Source organism: Topomyia yanbarensis, chromosome 2 (assembly GCF_030247195.1).
Source record: "Topomyia yanbarensis strain Yona2022 chromosome 2, ASM3024719v1, whole genome shotgun sequence".
Classification (NCBI taxonomy): domain Eukaryota; kingdom Metazoa; phylum Arthropoda; class Insecta; order Diptera; family Culicidae; genus Topomyia; species Topomyia yanbarensis.
The window spans coordinates 175,225,298-175,239,273 of record NC_080671.1 but is presented as its reverse complement, the minus strand read 5'-3'; the positions used below and the strand labels follow the sequence as shown (position 1 = coordinate 175,239,273).

Here is a 13,976-nt window from a genome sequence, read left to right as displayed (position 1 = left end):
TATAATAATGCTCAATTTTTTCTTCAGTAAAGCCTGCATAACGCTTTTATTAGCGAAAATAATTTTTATTGCTTCATGAACTTTAGTTACGGTTTCCGCTATGCTATTACATACTAAATCGTTTTCTGCGAATAAACGAAATCAAAATTTTATGAACATTATTCATAGACCAAACCATGACTCGTCATTTCATTCATAGATTTAGGAATGTTGTTTAGAGTCCGACTATACAATTTAAACTGATAAGTGATTGTGAATTAGTTTAGTTTTGCAGTGGTGATCGTACGTAGCTTTTCTTTTGTCGGCTCTCATGGTAAAGAGGGATAAGTCTGTCTTTACCCGGAGGCATGTTGGTAGACTTGAGTGATTCGTAGTTATGCTGCCTAAGCTCGACTCCTGCCAACGGAAGACAAAAGACTAGCCTGTAGGATATTAAGTCTGTTGATTTTCATAACCTTCCCTACCCAGTAATCTCTAGCTAATTGAATGTGTGTGTGTTGGCCAGCAGTGGTATCATGAAAAAAAGTTTTCTGCATATGGTCTGGCTTCCATTTGCAAACAACTTGATTTCGGGTTGTAGGAGGTGTTAGCTCTACCGATTTTCCAATGACCCATTTCAGAATGACAGAGACCTTACGGTACATTCCGAGGTCATTTTCCCGTCGGCAAGCCCCGCTCAACTATAATACGCGTTTCAAATTTATACCAATATTACAATTAAACTTTCGATTTCATGGCACGGATAAGTGCGGATGGAATTGACGCGTACTTTATGTCATAAATTTAAATTAATTGCTTTCAAGATTTATCCTTTTACCTTATTACCTACCGTCATTTACCTTTGATTGGAATATATATAAGTCTCGGTTGCAAGTAGGGCGACTTTTCCAAAATTCTTCATATGGACGTGAACCGACGCCTGTACTGATCTAGGCGGCATATCGCACCTTTCGGCCACCTCCTCTGGACAATCCGTAGCAGACAACTGCATCGGACCGTGAAGTGCGCAATCTTTTCATTCTTCCTCTCCGCCTTCAATAGCCAGATCGGAAAAAACGTAACTGCGTTCCAATTTGGTTTTACACCAATCGACATAACCCCGCAAAATGAGCCGGATGAACTTCGTTTGACAATGCTCGGTGGTTTGTTTACGTGGGAGTTACGTGAGTTCGAATGTAACAGATGAGCAGTCGTTGCACTCGCACTTACGCAACTGACGTAAACAAACCACCGAGAATTGTCAAACATGAACTTCATTCATCATGAGTTCATTCGTGTCGTCATCTTGTAGAACTCAATATGATTTCGGAACGGTTCAGGCACTCAACACTTGTGACTGCATGAACACTTACTGCACCTACTTTTTGAAATTTATCACTTTCAGAAGGGTCTGAAGTTCTTCGAAAGTAAAAAACCAAAAAAATCCTATTCTTGAAACAGTTTTAACAATTTTCACAAAAAGTTGACACGAGCGACAAAAATATTTGCATCCGTCGTTCATGGCTACTACGATCCAATCTCTAGCTAGTTGAATGTCGTTAAAAATTCCACCAGAAAAAGTCGAAATCATGAACATAATAAACCCGATAATAAACTCATGAATAAAATATCACGATGACTTTGTGAGAAATTACGGAAATCGCGACTGAGCTCCTGAAATCATGAACATCGTTCAAATGCTGGCTCTTTTAGTTTATATAGTTAAAGTAAACCACAAATTATGAACAAGGATCATGACAAAAGCTAAACAACTACAGTAATTCAACAATACGTTCGAATGCAACACCATATGTTTTTGGCGTGAACTAGTTTTTTTGTAAACAAATAGTTTCATGAAAATGAGGTTTATTATTCATTTCAGAAACTTTTTCACGATTTATATAAACATTGCCGCTCACGAAATCGTGATTTTCTTTTCATGAATACATGAACAGATTTTTTTCGTGCGCCATGTCTGATTTTGTCCGAAAGCTACGAGAAATTTGAATTGTTTGTTCTCAATATTGTGATCAAAAGTCACTTTCAGTTCACATTTCTCAAATTAGGAGAACCGCAAAGCCAACTTTTGAAATTCACTTTGTGCCCAGACGGCTCGTTATGCACACAGCAGCAATCGCATCAGCAGATGAAAGAGGAATCTTTGCTGTTACGTTAACTATCAACAACGGTGTTCAGTGAGCAACGGTTCGTCCGGAATTTCATCCCAAAGCATTTATTAGCGGTTGGATTTCACAGTCTAAGCACCTATTACTGGATAATTAGCTCATTTTGGGGTTTACAAGAACATTGGAATATTGGAGAAAGGGCCCTGGTCAGCCATACGACGCAACTTAGTCGCGATGCTCTCACAAGAGCGCTGGACGGCACTGACGTCCATCTTCCGGATATAATTCTGGATCCTGGTGGTCAACTGCTTCGTATCCTTGGCCCGCCAATTATTTTTGTACACTGTACGGCACTGGGGCTAATTGCTCGGGTTCCTTTCTTTCGGCACGTACGGTATCTTTTTCTGGTCAAGATACTCCAGCGTCTTCTTGGCGTAATGGGAAGATGCCTTGTCCGGCCAGAAGACGTACTTCCCATCCGAATGATGCTCCTTTAAGAACGACAGAAGAATTTTCTCAAGACACTCCTTCTGGTACACTTGTTAATTGATGGCCACACCGCTCGGCTTGAACCACGGCTTTGAAATCCCTCTATCCGATATGGCGATGTACAACATAACTTTTTATTCAAATTCATGCTTAAACTTATATTTTACTTCGGAGGAGGGGGGGGGGGGGGGGTGGAAGCCAACTTGTCGCTGGAATAGTAGCTGTCATTTCCTGGAATGTGGGTCTTCGAGAGCGGAAAGTAACTTTCGTCGTCCAGCACGAACGACGTCCCGCGGTAGTTCTTCGTCATCCACCGGCACTGCGATTTCAAAATCGCTATCTGCTCGTCCGTGTACTCGGGGGAACGAGTCTTCTTCCGACAGATGATGTCCTCTACTTTTAGGGTTCGGTGAATCAAGGTATGGGAGCAGTGATAATTTCGGCCGGCGTCACGCAAACTTGTTCCGTCCTTCTTGTCGAACAACTTTTTCAGCGCTTCCTTCTTCTTCTTCGTCATTATCTTCGCCGGACGGCCGTTACCGGCCTTCTGCTCCACGCTCAGGGATGCCAGGATCCAGTAAACTATACTCACGACCACGTTTTCGTCTCGAAAGTGGACTACCGAAAACTTTTTTCCACGATGACCATGCGTTTCGTAAAGCCGTTCAACACACTTGCAGAGTGCTGACAGCACTCGAGCGAAAAGAAACATGCCACCCATTTCTAGGGAGTCCAGAGAGCAATTCTCTTGGAGAGAGGAGAAAAATACTCTGTTTGCTTTAATTACAGAAAGGTATTGAAATCATTCCCATTTGTTATTGAACACCCGTTACTTAAAGCTAGCCGCGCATCTTTTGGCAATTTGTTATGATTCCCAAAAAAATCAATGTAAACCAGCAATATTTCCTCTCTATCTTTGCGCTTTCGTCCATTTCTTGATTTTTGCTCAAGCACCATACTCCTACGAATAATGCTTAAGCTTTCAAAAGTTAAACCTCCAGCTCCCCTATCGTCCATTCTTCTACTTTGTTTGCTTCTATTAGAGAAGTTTTTACGTTAATACTGTCATTTGTTATTTTTCGGATTTGAAAATTCTCGATCTACCCAATATGCGGGAGTTTGGAACCAAATCCAAGTATGATGCGTGAATGAAAGGCACACATAGTGGATCGTCGGATATGGGATGTAGGGGGTCCCATACTACCTCAAGGTATAATATCATTCTATACGGATGGTTCTAAAATGGGTGAGCTGACTGGCTCGGGAGTCTACGGACCAAGAATTATAGAAGCGATATCAATGGGAAAATGGCCTACAGTTTGCCAGGCAAAGGTATATGCAATATACACCTCCTCGGAGGTCTGTAGGAAATGAGACTACAGACATGCAAAAATCGCAATCTTCTCGGACAGCCAAGCAGTTGTTGGCATTAAGGTCGTCGAAATGTGAGTCCACACTTGTTTGGGACTGACAGCTCGGAATAAAGTAATAATATTCTGGGTACCTGGCCACCAAGGAATCGATGGTAACGAAGTGGCCGATGAATTAGCAGGCGTGATTCATCAAACATGTTTGTTGGACCAGAACCAATTCTAGGTATATCTACATGTGCAATCAACCTAGAACTTTCGTCTTGGGCAAGGGACCAACTATTAAACGACTGGCGTAACGTAGAAGGTGCTCGACAAGCTAAGAAATTCATACATCCAGATACAACGAGAACCAAAAAACTAATGGATCTAAAACGAAAAGGTTTACAGGTTTATTTACGGGACATTGTCCTGCTAAGTATCATCTGAAAAAATTGACAAAAGTCTAGATGACAATTGTCGATTCTGTAACTACGAGCCCTAGAGCTCGGAATATATTCTCTGCTATTATGCAGTACTATTTCTTCGAAGGAAGCGATACTTCGGATGGCATCTTATGACGCCTCACGAGATATGGCATACTTGTTCCAAACGGATCCTTAGCTACATTAATAATGTACTAGCCGGTTGGGACGACACATGTGGACAAACAAACAACTCGCTTCCAACTACCTTGGATTCGGGTAATTTGTAACTTGTAGAGCAAACAGGGGCAACCACAAAAGATTACCTGAATAGGGGTCGCAGTGGTAAAATTTTCCCTAAAAAATGAAAAGCAACCGACTATTTACATTGTGTCCTCCTTCAATCTTCTACACGCCTTCTTTACCTCGCGGCTAACATCGTTATCCACTATATGTGAATTCATCGACAACCTCGAACCTTACGTCAATAATATGTATGTCACCCGCGAAGTGACGAAACATGATCTCGTGATGATGGTTCAGTTCCTTTGCACGTAAGATCTTCGTATCGTACTTTCGAACGCTAGATTGAACCATTTATTAGAGATGCTCTACAACTTGTCCGTCGTACGTGCATGATAACTCGAAACGTCATTTCCTCCTGGTAACCACTGCAGTATGATCTGTCAATAGACTGGAGCCGGTTAAGCATTCCGGTCATTAAGCTCAACCGATTCCAGGGTGCTCCTCCTCCTCATGTTGTTGAGCGTTTTGTAAAATTTGTAAACCTGGGACAGCTTCCATATGTCTCTACGAGTACCTTTAGCATCTGTATATTTGATTTTGGACCTAGTTTTTCTCGTCCGCCTCTCTTTAGTATCTCTGCTTCGAATCAGCCATTCCGCTGGTATACGTGTGCGGTCCCAACATTCCTGTTACTATTGTACGGACAACCTCATGGATCTGTAGCTACTCTGCGGTCAGAATATCCCTTCTTCAATTCGTTCGTCGAATTTACAGGCATATTCTTCGAAAACATCGTCCGTCAACAATCGATTATGTTCCGTCGCAAGATTCCCTCACCCCTGGTGCCGATTATGAGCGAATCTTACACACCCCAGATAAAGGTAAGAGTCGACGTACGATCCTGTGAAGACACTGACATCAATGATAGTGAAGAAATGTCGATCAGCGATCAAAATATGGTCGATTTCCGAGCGGAATTCGCCATTCGTGAGCAAAATGGGTACTACAGATAGCCATTCTTCTGGGGCTGCGTCGAGATTTCTATCTGTGCATTTGTGCTTCCGATGATGAATTTTACGTCACATTGTGGCCACTCTCGATAGATCATATCTAGACGCTTATAGAACTCATCTTTCAATAAATCTGGTGTTTCGTTTGTAGGCGTTTTGGCATTGATTAATCTATAGTTGAAGAAGTAGCCCTTTTTCCTCAACAAGCAGAAATGGTCACTCATCGACCACCATCTCATGGCCCGTCGCTTCTGCTTACCAAACACTATCAGTCCTCTCCATGTTCTGCCTCATTGCCGCCACTGTAGTAGATGTGTTACTTTTTCTACTTCCCCGCAGTTAGGTTTACTGCATACAATTATCGTTCTCCTGGACCGTGCCATCGAATTTGCAGAAGAGTTGCAATCTCTACTTTAACTTTATGATCTCCCAAGCAAGAAAGTCCATCCTATTACTTAACATTTTGCAGGGATATTTGGCATGCCGCATTAGCAGAGCTGCAACACCTAGCCTCGTTTGGATGTAGCTGAAGAGCCACCACATTTCTCCTTCAGCGGCCCGTTCCATTACAGCCGCTAAATAGAGCCGCTCCCAGCATGGAGAACAGACACTCTTTGGTTTTCGCCTTCTCTGTTAGCATACGAACAACGATTCCACCGGGTTGGTTACCCAATATTATTCACTAAGGTTGCTCGTACTCCATCTAGTATCAAGTACTCCCATCTAGAGATGGGAGCTCAGTGTTAGAAAAGATCGAACCTCATGTTTCACATGAAACAACTTTGCAACAACCTGTACTTTCAGCATCTTGAAGGTTCAAAAGAAATCTCGTTTTTGTACTTTTTGCACCATAAAAGTTTAAAAGAAGTTCCGTTTGTGTTCTTTAAGGAACATTAAAATTAACAAACTCGTTTCTGTACGCAACTTTAAAGTTGAACTAAAATTCCATTGTTGTACTTGGTTTATTAGAAACTCCGAAATCATATCACTAGGAAAGTCCAAAAAAATTTCTTGCCCTCCTTTTAACTACTTGACAGTTGAACAGAAATTCCATTTATGACGCTCTGAGCAACTAGAAACTTCAAAAAATTGTCCGTTTGTGTAATTATTAAAGTTGCGTTAAATTATGTAATTTTTTATCAAACTTTGTATGGACTTATCTATTCGAATAATGATTTTTTTAAAGAATTCATGTTATTCCTTATAAAGTAGCGAAATTATTTTACATTACCCCTTCGTGACGCGAATTTTTTTTTCATTGGTTATACTGTTATTTTTGACTTAGTATGGGTTACCGAGTCGCTGATTCTGATGTCGAAAATGTCAAATTCAAAATGGCGGATCCAGTATGACACCTGTGCTTGGCAAAATTTCATGTTTTTGTTATGTTGGCCTAAAACGTCTTACAGGAGGGTTTTCAGGGTCGCTGATTCTGATTTGCCAATTTCGTAAAAATGATTGCCATTTTGTAGGGGCCATTTTGAATTTTCGAATTCTAACACCAGAATCGTAATCAGCTACCCCAAAAACTCTCATAAATCGAGTTTTATGCTCATTGTAACAAAATTTCGTAAAAAATGGCTGCCATTGTGAAGCCGCCATTTTGAATTTTCAAAGTCTTAACAGAATCGTATTCAGCGATCACAAATTAGCTGTTCTAGATTCTGGGAACGTCAAAACCTATTTTTTACGATCCCAGAATCTCACCTATTCGCGAAGAAGAGTGCTTTCTGTATGGTAAAATACCAATGGACGAATAAAAAAAAATCATGCAATTCAGTTCCACCACACTAGAAATGTTGTACTGATTGTATCCTGCCATTGTGTTGCCACCATTTTGAATTTTCAAATTCTGTTACCAGAATCGTATTCAGCAGCCACAAAACCACATAATTTATTTTATGCTAGTTGAGAAGTTATCCGTCTCTCAGAATCTTTTATAGACCAACATAATAATGAACTTTATTTTTGCATATTTTGATATTTTTTTCGTAAAAACTGGCCTACGAAAAATTCTGCAAAAAATATATTACATATTTAGTTCAATGTTTGAGAAACTTGCAAAAAAATTTAGATCTCTAGGACTTTTAGTTCAGACACAGCCGAATTTATTGTAAAAACACAAGATTTTCGAGTTTGAATTGTTTATAACTAATAAGTAATTAACAAATTCATATATTTTTTGTGCTAGTTGTACTCCTTACATCCCTAAGAGTTGATAAAAAAAACGTATTCAATAAAAACTTGGGAGAAGTAGGTGGGACCTATACGTCCCACTGCGTCGCAAAAGGTCAGAATATTGAAGTACAGTCGAGATTCGTTGGTTGGATAACAGCCTCTGTCCAAACTAATGAACTTGATTCGCTAATTGGACCAACTGACAGAACTGCTAAAAACTCTCCAAAGGACACGTTAGTACTGTAAATGCATCTAATGTTATCGGATTGATTGTCCAAGTAAATTTGATAGGAGATTTTGGCATGTAGATTGTTTTAGTTGGACAAAGGTCCAACAAGCGGAGGTCCAACTAAAAACGGTCCAATTAAAAAATGACCAACCAGTAAATCACGACTGTTCTAGTAAACAAAAGTAGCAGTTATATGGCAGACTTCGTGTAAACATGCAATGTGACCAGCAAGCACAGTTAATCCGTAAAAGGAAATGCATTTAAAAAAAATCAAAATTTATGAAATTCAACCCTTTAATAATTTTTTATTGGTACCGAAGGATCCAAAGTAAAATTTATGTAAAAGCCTATTTTTCTCTACAAAAGTATCCTGACACTAAGTTAGCGTCACATTCTGATGAGACGAAGTACAAACGCAATTTCCATATAGGTTTTGTTCACTCCACGCGCAGTTTTACCCAATTTTCTGTTTCGATGTGAACAATTGGTTCTTCCCTAAATATTTTCTCCATGTTTCAATTTTGTTTTTTCTAGTTGTCGGTGGAATCTTTGATTTTTAAAAATACTACCTTTTACAAGATTTACACTTTTATACGCCACTAAAAATTCTACAGAACATATTGTAAACACTCTTTCTTTCTTTCTTTCTTTCTTTCAGATGCACGGCTACGACGTTGGCGTCGATGGTGGCGGAATGCCACCGATGGCACCGCAGGGCCAGGGCCCACCGCTAGTCTCCAACATGGACGTCAGTGGTCACCATCCGGACAGTACCGATTCCTACGTGACATATCTGGAGAGCGACGACAGCATACAGGGCAGCCCGTAAAAAGAAAGTGACCAGCAACCGTAGCGAACCTTAAGTTAGTTTCTAAAACAAATGTATTCTGAAATGTGTTTTCATCTGCTCCGCTATGGATGAAGGGAGAGAGCGAAAGCAAACAGGTGGCAATATTATTTGAATGATCATTCGTTTTCTTTTTTGGTACGCGAAGATATTATGTAAAGTTAATTTATTTGAAACTTCATTTTCTGTTCATAACCTCGGAATTCTAGCCAATCGTACTTTAACTGTTGTTTTAAGTCTGTGAATGCAGTTGAATGCTTACACACATGCTTGTCGCAAGCGGGCAACTTCGTGTACATAGTTGTAAGATAGCAGAAATAATATACATAAAGTAAAGTTATTTGGGCATTTTCCACTCCCTCGAAAGGTAGCATAATCAAATTCAAAGTTACAATGGTCTCCTAAGTGTTAAGGCATTAGTTTGTAAAGCAATGATTCACTTGTACATAATGTTTTAATTTATTAGGTTTACGAGTCATCAGATTGCACACACTGAAACAGGCACGAACTACACAGCAAGAATGTGTTAGGAAGAATCGTTGTTTGGATGCAAATTAATCTTGACTTGAGGTTTCCAGGTGAGAAACGTTAGGCTAAAGGAGAATAATTGTAATTGTAAAATAAATGAATCAATTGTGAGATTTAGCATGCAAATTACACCCGAAAGCAACAAAAAAACTGTAACCTAAAGCAAAATTGTACGATATAGCAGTGTGACTGTATGGAAAAATAAATTAGATCGATTATAAACTACAACGTTCTAGACTTGAATGTTTTAAATGTTATGAGAAATACACCAAAATTACTCTTTAGTTTTTTTATGGATATTGCGGTGATTATTAAAAGTCTTTCTAGTCAAGTCTTCCTTCCGAAGGGGAATAAATCCGATGGTCCTGGCCATCTCAGTTAACGTGATCTAGTATATAGATCAACAACATAAATCGTAACAGTATCGGATCGCGTAATGGCATGCCACATGCATAACCAATTTACAATTTTTCATTAACATATCGCAGTACATTTTGTTATTTATTGTTATTCCTCAGTGAAAATCTTACCAGCCAATTTCTGCAATTTAAGTGCGTTAACTGCACACCCACACTCAGCCAAAAAATACAGTGAACTTCATAAGTATTTCGTATATTTTTTAGCCACAAGCAGGATGTATGTAAATCATAAGACTATCTTATGAAGCGGCATTTATTTCGTCAAATCGGTTTGCTATGATTTAATTTTCCATAACGCATCTTCGATTTTTCATAAGACAAAATTATATATTTCTCTTATGTTTATGTGAACAGGGCCGGCGGAAAGCGTGGGTAGTATGGGTAGTATTACCCACTCGAAAATAACCGAGTGGGTAATTACCCATTCAAAATTTTGAACCGTTTCAAAAAATTTAGATACGCAACGCATGTATCTCGCACTACACACATTTGAAAACATCGATGTACCACAATTCCATTTGCATAAACGAACCGGATTTAATGTAAATGTAATGTAAGCGTGTGCATTGCGAAAAGGGAAACAATCCTTACTAATGGACCCTTCACCCTATGCTTTCTACCCACTCGGGCGTAAAGTGTTTCGCCGCCCCTGTATGTGAATCATAAGATGCTCGTATGAAACTCAAGCGAGTAACGTATGCAATGCCCAATAAAGTCTTATTTTTTCATAATCATTTTATGAAAACATAGTTTTGTTATTTTTCTATACATCATAAGATAATTCTTATGAATTTCGCTGTATGATTTGGCTGGGTGTACATTACAATGCATTGTAACCGTTGCACTTGTCAGTGTGTGTTTTTTTAGTATGGAGAATGCATTTACGCACTGACCCAGTACACGTGCTTAGTAGTTGCTAAGCTACCACACGGAAGTGTACTGGAGTGTCGGGCTCGACCAGGACTAAGCTAACCGGTAATACCGGCAAAACTCCATTAGGCTCCGCCATCTCTCCCCCAGGAATTACCTCCCGGCATTACGTCTAGGGGGAATGGCAGTACTTAATGTACTCACTCACTCTCATTCACGCACGCACAAATCCAGTATGAGGCTTACTTGGATGCTCGCTCTGTCACACCCTGACGCTCGCTCTGACACTCCATGTGAGGCTTACTTGTGTGCTCATCGTTTACATACCATGTGAGTATGACTGGTGTGCTCACCTTTAGCATAACATGCGGATGCGAGGCTGACCTGTGCTCGACTTATCAACAGATTCACTATCAGTCATACCACTCTAGTACACCCTGTCACTCACCCTGGCATCCCATGTGGGACATTTTACTAGGTTCCTGTGGTATCAGCATTCGAATATGTATATTTTTTACAGTGTATGATGAATTGTGCTAAAGTCTGACACTTTCTAAAAAATGTCTATTAGACATTTAGTGTATTAATTGACACGTACACCATGATAAAACTAAGCATTATAACAATACTGCTGAATATACGAGCATGTCTCATTTGGACCCGATCTAGTTTTCTTTTAAAGTTCGACCGAAAGTAACCCTCGTAGAGGTAACAAGTTCCTCAATTTTATTTGCATGTTAATCCGCCAGTGTACGACAGACGTTATAAGTGGCGACTAGAAAAACAGTACCTTTTAGTGCGTGTGTGATTTTTTCTTGCCGAATAGTGAACAGCGGCAAGGTAAACAGCACTACAACCATCCGTACAAGGCGGTAATTGTGTCAGCGTTCACAGCAGGACAAGTTCCAGTCAGGAAATAAATATTACACTCAATTCACTCCTACAACCGCGTTTGTGAATTTATAAGTGCTAATCCGTTCACTTAGTCACTGGGGTGTTATCCCATTTGCGAGCTCATGGGTGTGCGTGGATGATCGCGAAGGACTCGAGCGTCTGCATGTTGACGTTTTTGTCGCGTGTGCTAATGTGTATGTAACTTCGCTTGGAGATAACATTTTTATAAGCGTGTGGCCATTCGCATGTTCGCGTTTTCTTGAATGATCGCGCGCGGACCGGTTCTCCCATTTCACTAGAGTTCCTGGTCATGTCGCTATGGAACGTGTTGTCTAGTTTTTTTCTATTGGTCCAACTGAAGGCCTGAGTTTGGGCTGCTATGATCAAGGGTAGAGACTTCCGGACGTGACCGATTCATCATTGCGCGAGCGGTGGGTTCATGCTTGAGACCGCGTTAGCAAATTTTTAGATGCTAAAATGTTCATCTTACTATCGGGGTGTATGAATATTGGCGAGATCGCTGGCGATTGCGTTTGTAACCAGATTTATGTTATCGCAAAGCCTAAGTTTGTACTTTGTAATGAGAGAAATTGTAAGTGTATATGAGAGAATAAGCAATTTTCCTTTCTCATATAGAAAAGTTATGCAATCACTCTAAACATCGTCAACCTTATCCCATATACCATTCGACTTAGTTCGTCCAGATCGGAAAATGTCTGTGTTTATTTTTTTTCCTCTTGGTGGTAAAGCATTTACGCCGACACGTTCAGTAGTACCGATTTCGTCCATTGTGTGTCAGCGTGAGGGACTCTGAACAGAGATTATAACTCTGAACCCTACTCCTCTAAACTCCACCAAGGAGTCCGACATTTGCCAGATCCCCCGGATTCCATTTGAAATGACTACTTCAGGGAGAGGCGTGCTAATGCACTTCGCTGATTCTAGGTCTAGCTGGTAGTGTCAAATTTCTCTGGCCTCATAACCGCCATATCAGTCCTGCACGGCATGATATTCTACATGCGCTCCATTCTACGTTGACCAGTTGGATGCCGTGGTCGATCCAGCGATTCCGGTTGGAAGGTGGCTTCCGGTTTAGTGGTGCCCCGACGACCCTAGTCATCATCGTAGTCAGTAGTAGTCATCGACGGTGGAGCTGGCCTACCTCGGCGGAGAGTTCCTCGTTGAAATAATGTATCCCGCACGCGTTGACAGACGCGTTATTCTTGCTTCGATGCAGTCCGGCAGAATGCCGAGGTCAGTCCAGCGATTCCGAGTGGAGGATTGCGTCCGGTTCACTGGTACCCCGAAGATTCAAGCCGACTACTCGGAATAGTCCCCGACGGTGGATCTTTCCTACTCCCACGAAGAGTTCCCCGGCAGTGAAAGATCTTTCGAAACCGATGCTACCCGGGCAGATGACAAAGTCGGTCCTGCGATTCTGGGTGTAGGGTGACTTCTAGTTCACAGGCGCCCCGACGACCATTTGCCGGTGCTACTTACCGATCTACTCGAACCAGTCCCCGGCGGTGGGCCTAGCCTACCCCAACGGAGAAAGTTTACGTTGAAATTTCTCTCGAAACCGTTATCTCCATGCTGGTCGATTAGGTGCCGAGGTCAGTTCTACGATTCCGGGGGGATGATGACAACCTATCGTCGACAATGCGTGCGCTCAGTCTAGTCCCCGGCGGTGGATCTAGCCTACTCCGGTCGCGGCCGGTGGTCTTCTTTATCTCTCTTCGTCAGACTGTGAAGTGCCATGGTCGGTCCGGCGATTTCAGTTGGAGTGTGGCTTCCAGTTCATCGGTGCCTCGACGACCCGAGGCCGTGTACTACTACGTTGCTGATCGTTGCTCCTCTCGTCAGCTTCGTTGCAACGCTGACATAATGTGGACAACTGTTCTGTTCAACACGTCCCATTTTTCTTCGGCCGCGCACATTCTTTGGTCAATATTGGTCATGTTAACGTCCTCACCGACAATGGTTCTCATTCCGTTCCGCTCGTGCTCGAATCGCGGGCATTCGAGGACTACGTGCTCAGGCATTTCCTCTGCATTACCGCACGCGATGCAGAATGGCGAACTCGCGTGGCCGAACCTGTTCAGATACTTTTTGAAACAGCCATCATCAGACAAGAACTGCGTCATGTGGAAGTTTACCTCACCATGCGCTCTGTTCACCCACACCAACAGGCATGGAATTAGTCGAGGGATCCATCTACCATTTACAGCGTTATCCCACTGATGCTTAAGGTGTCAGCTCGGGCTCGTTTACGGACTCCTCTCGTGCCTCGATTCCTATAACACTCGCTATCTTCTTCGAGTAGAAGGTTTATGGGAATCGTTCCAGCTATCATGCAGGCTGCCTCAGACGAGATAGTTCTATACGCG

The 13,976-nt window shown here is 41.5% G+C and overlaps 1 protein-coding gene across 2 annotated transcripts in view; it reads left to right on the top strand.

Moving 5' to 3' along the window:
* The window catches only part of LOC131682197 (insulin gene enhancer protein isl-1), a 145,311-nt gene extending 135,677 nt beyond the window's left edge, over positions 1-9,634 (top strand). For both annotated transcript variants that reach the window (XM_058963514.1, XM_058963515.1), the window contains exon 8: positions 8,690-9,634. In XM_058963514.1, the coding sequence (XP_058819497.1) occupies positions 8,690-8,860 (171 nt within the window). In that variant the 3' untranslated portion in view covers positions 8,861-9,634. The remainder of the gene's footprint in view (positions 1-8,689) is intronic.
* The last annotated feature ends 4,342 nt before the right edge of the window (positions 9,635-13,976 follow it).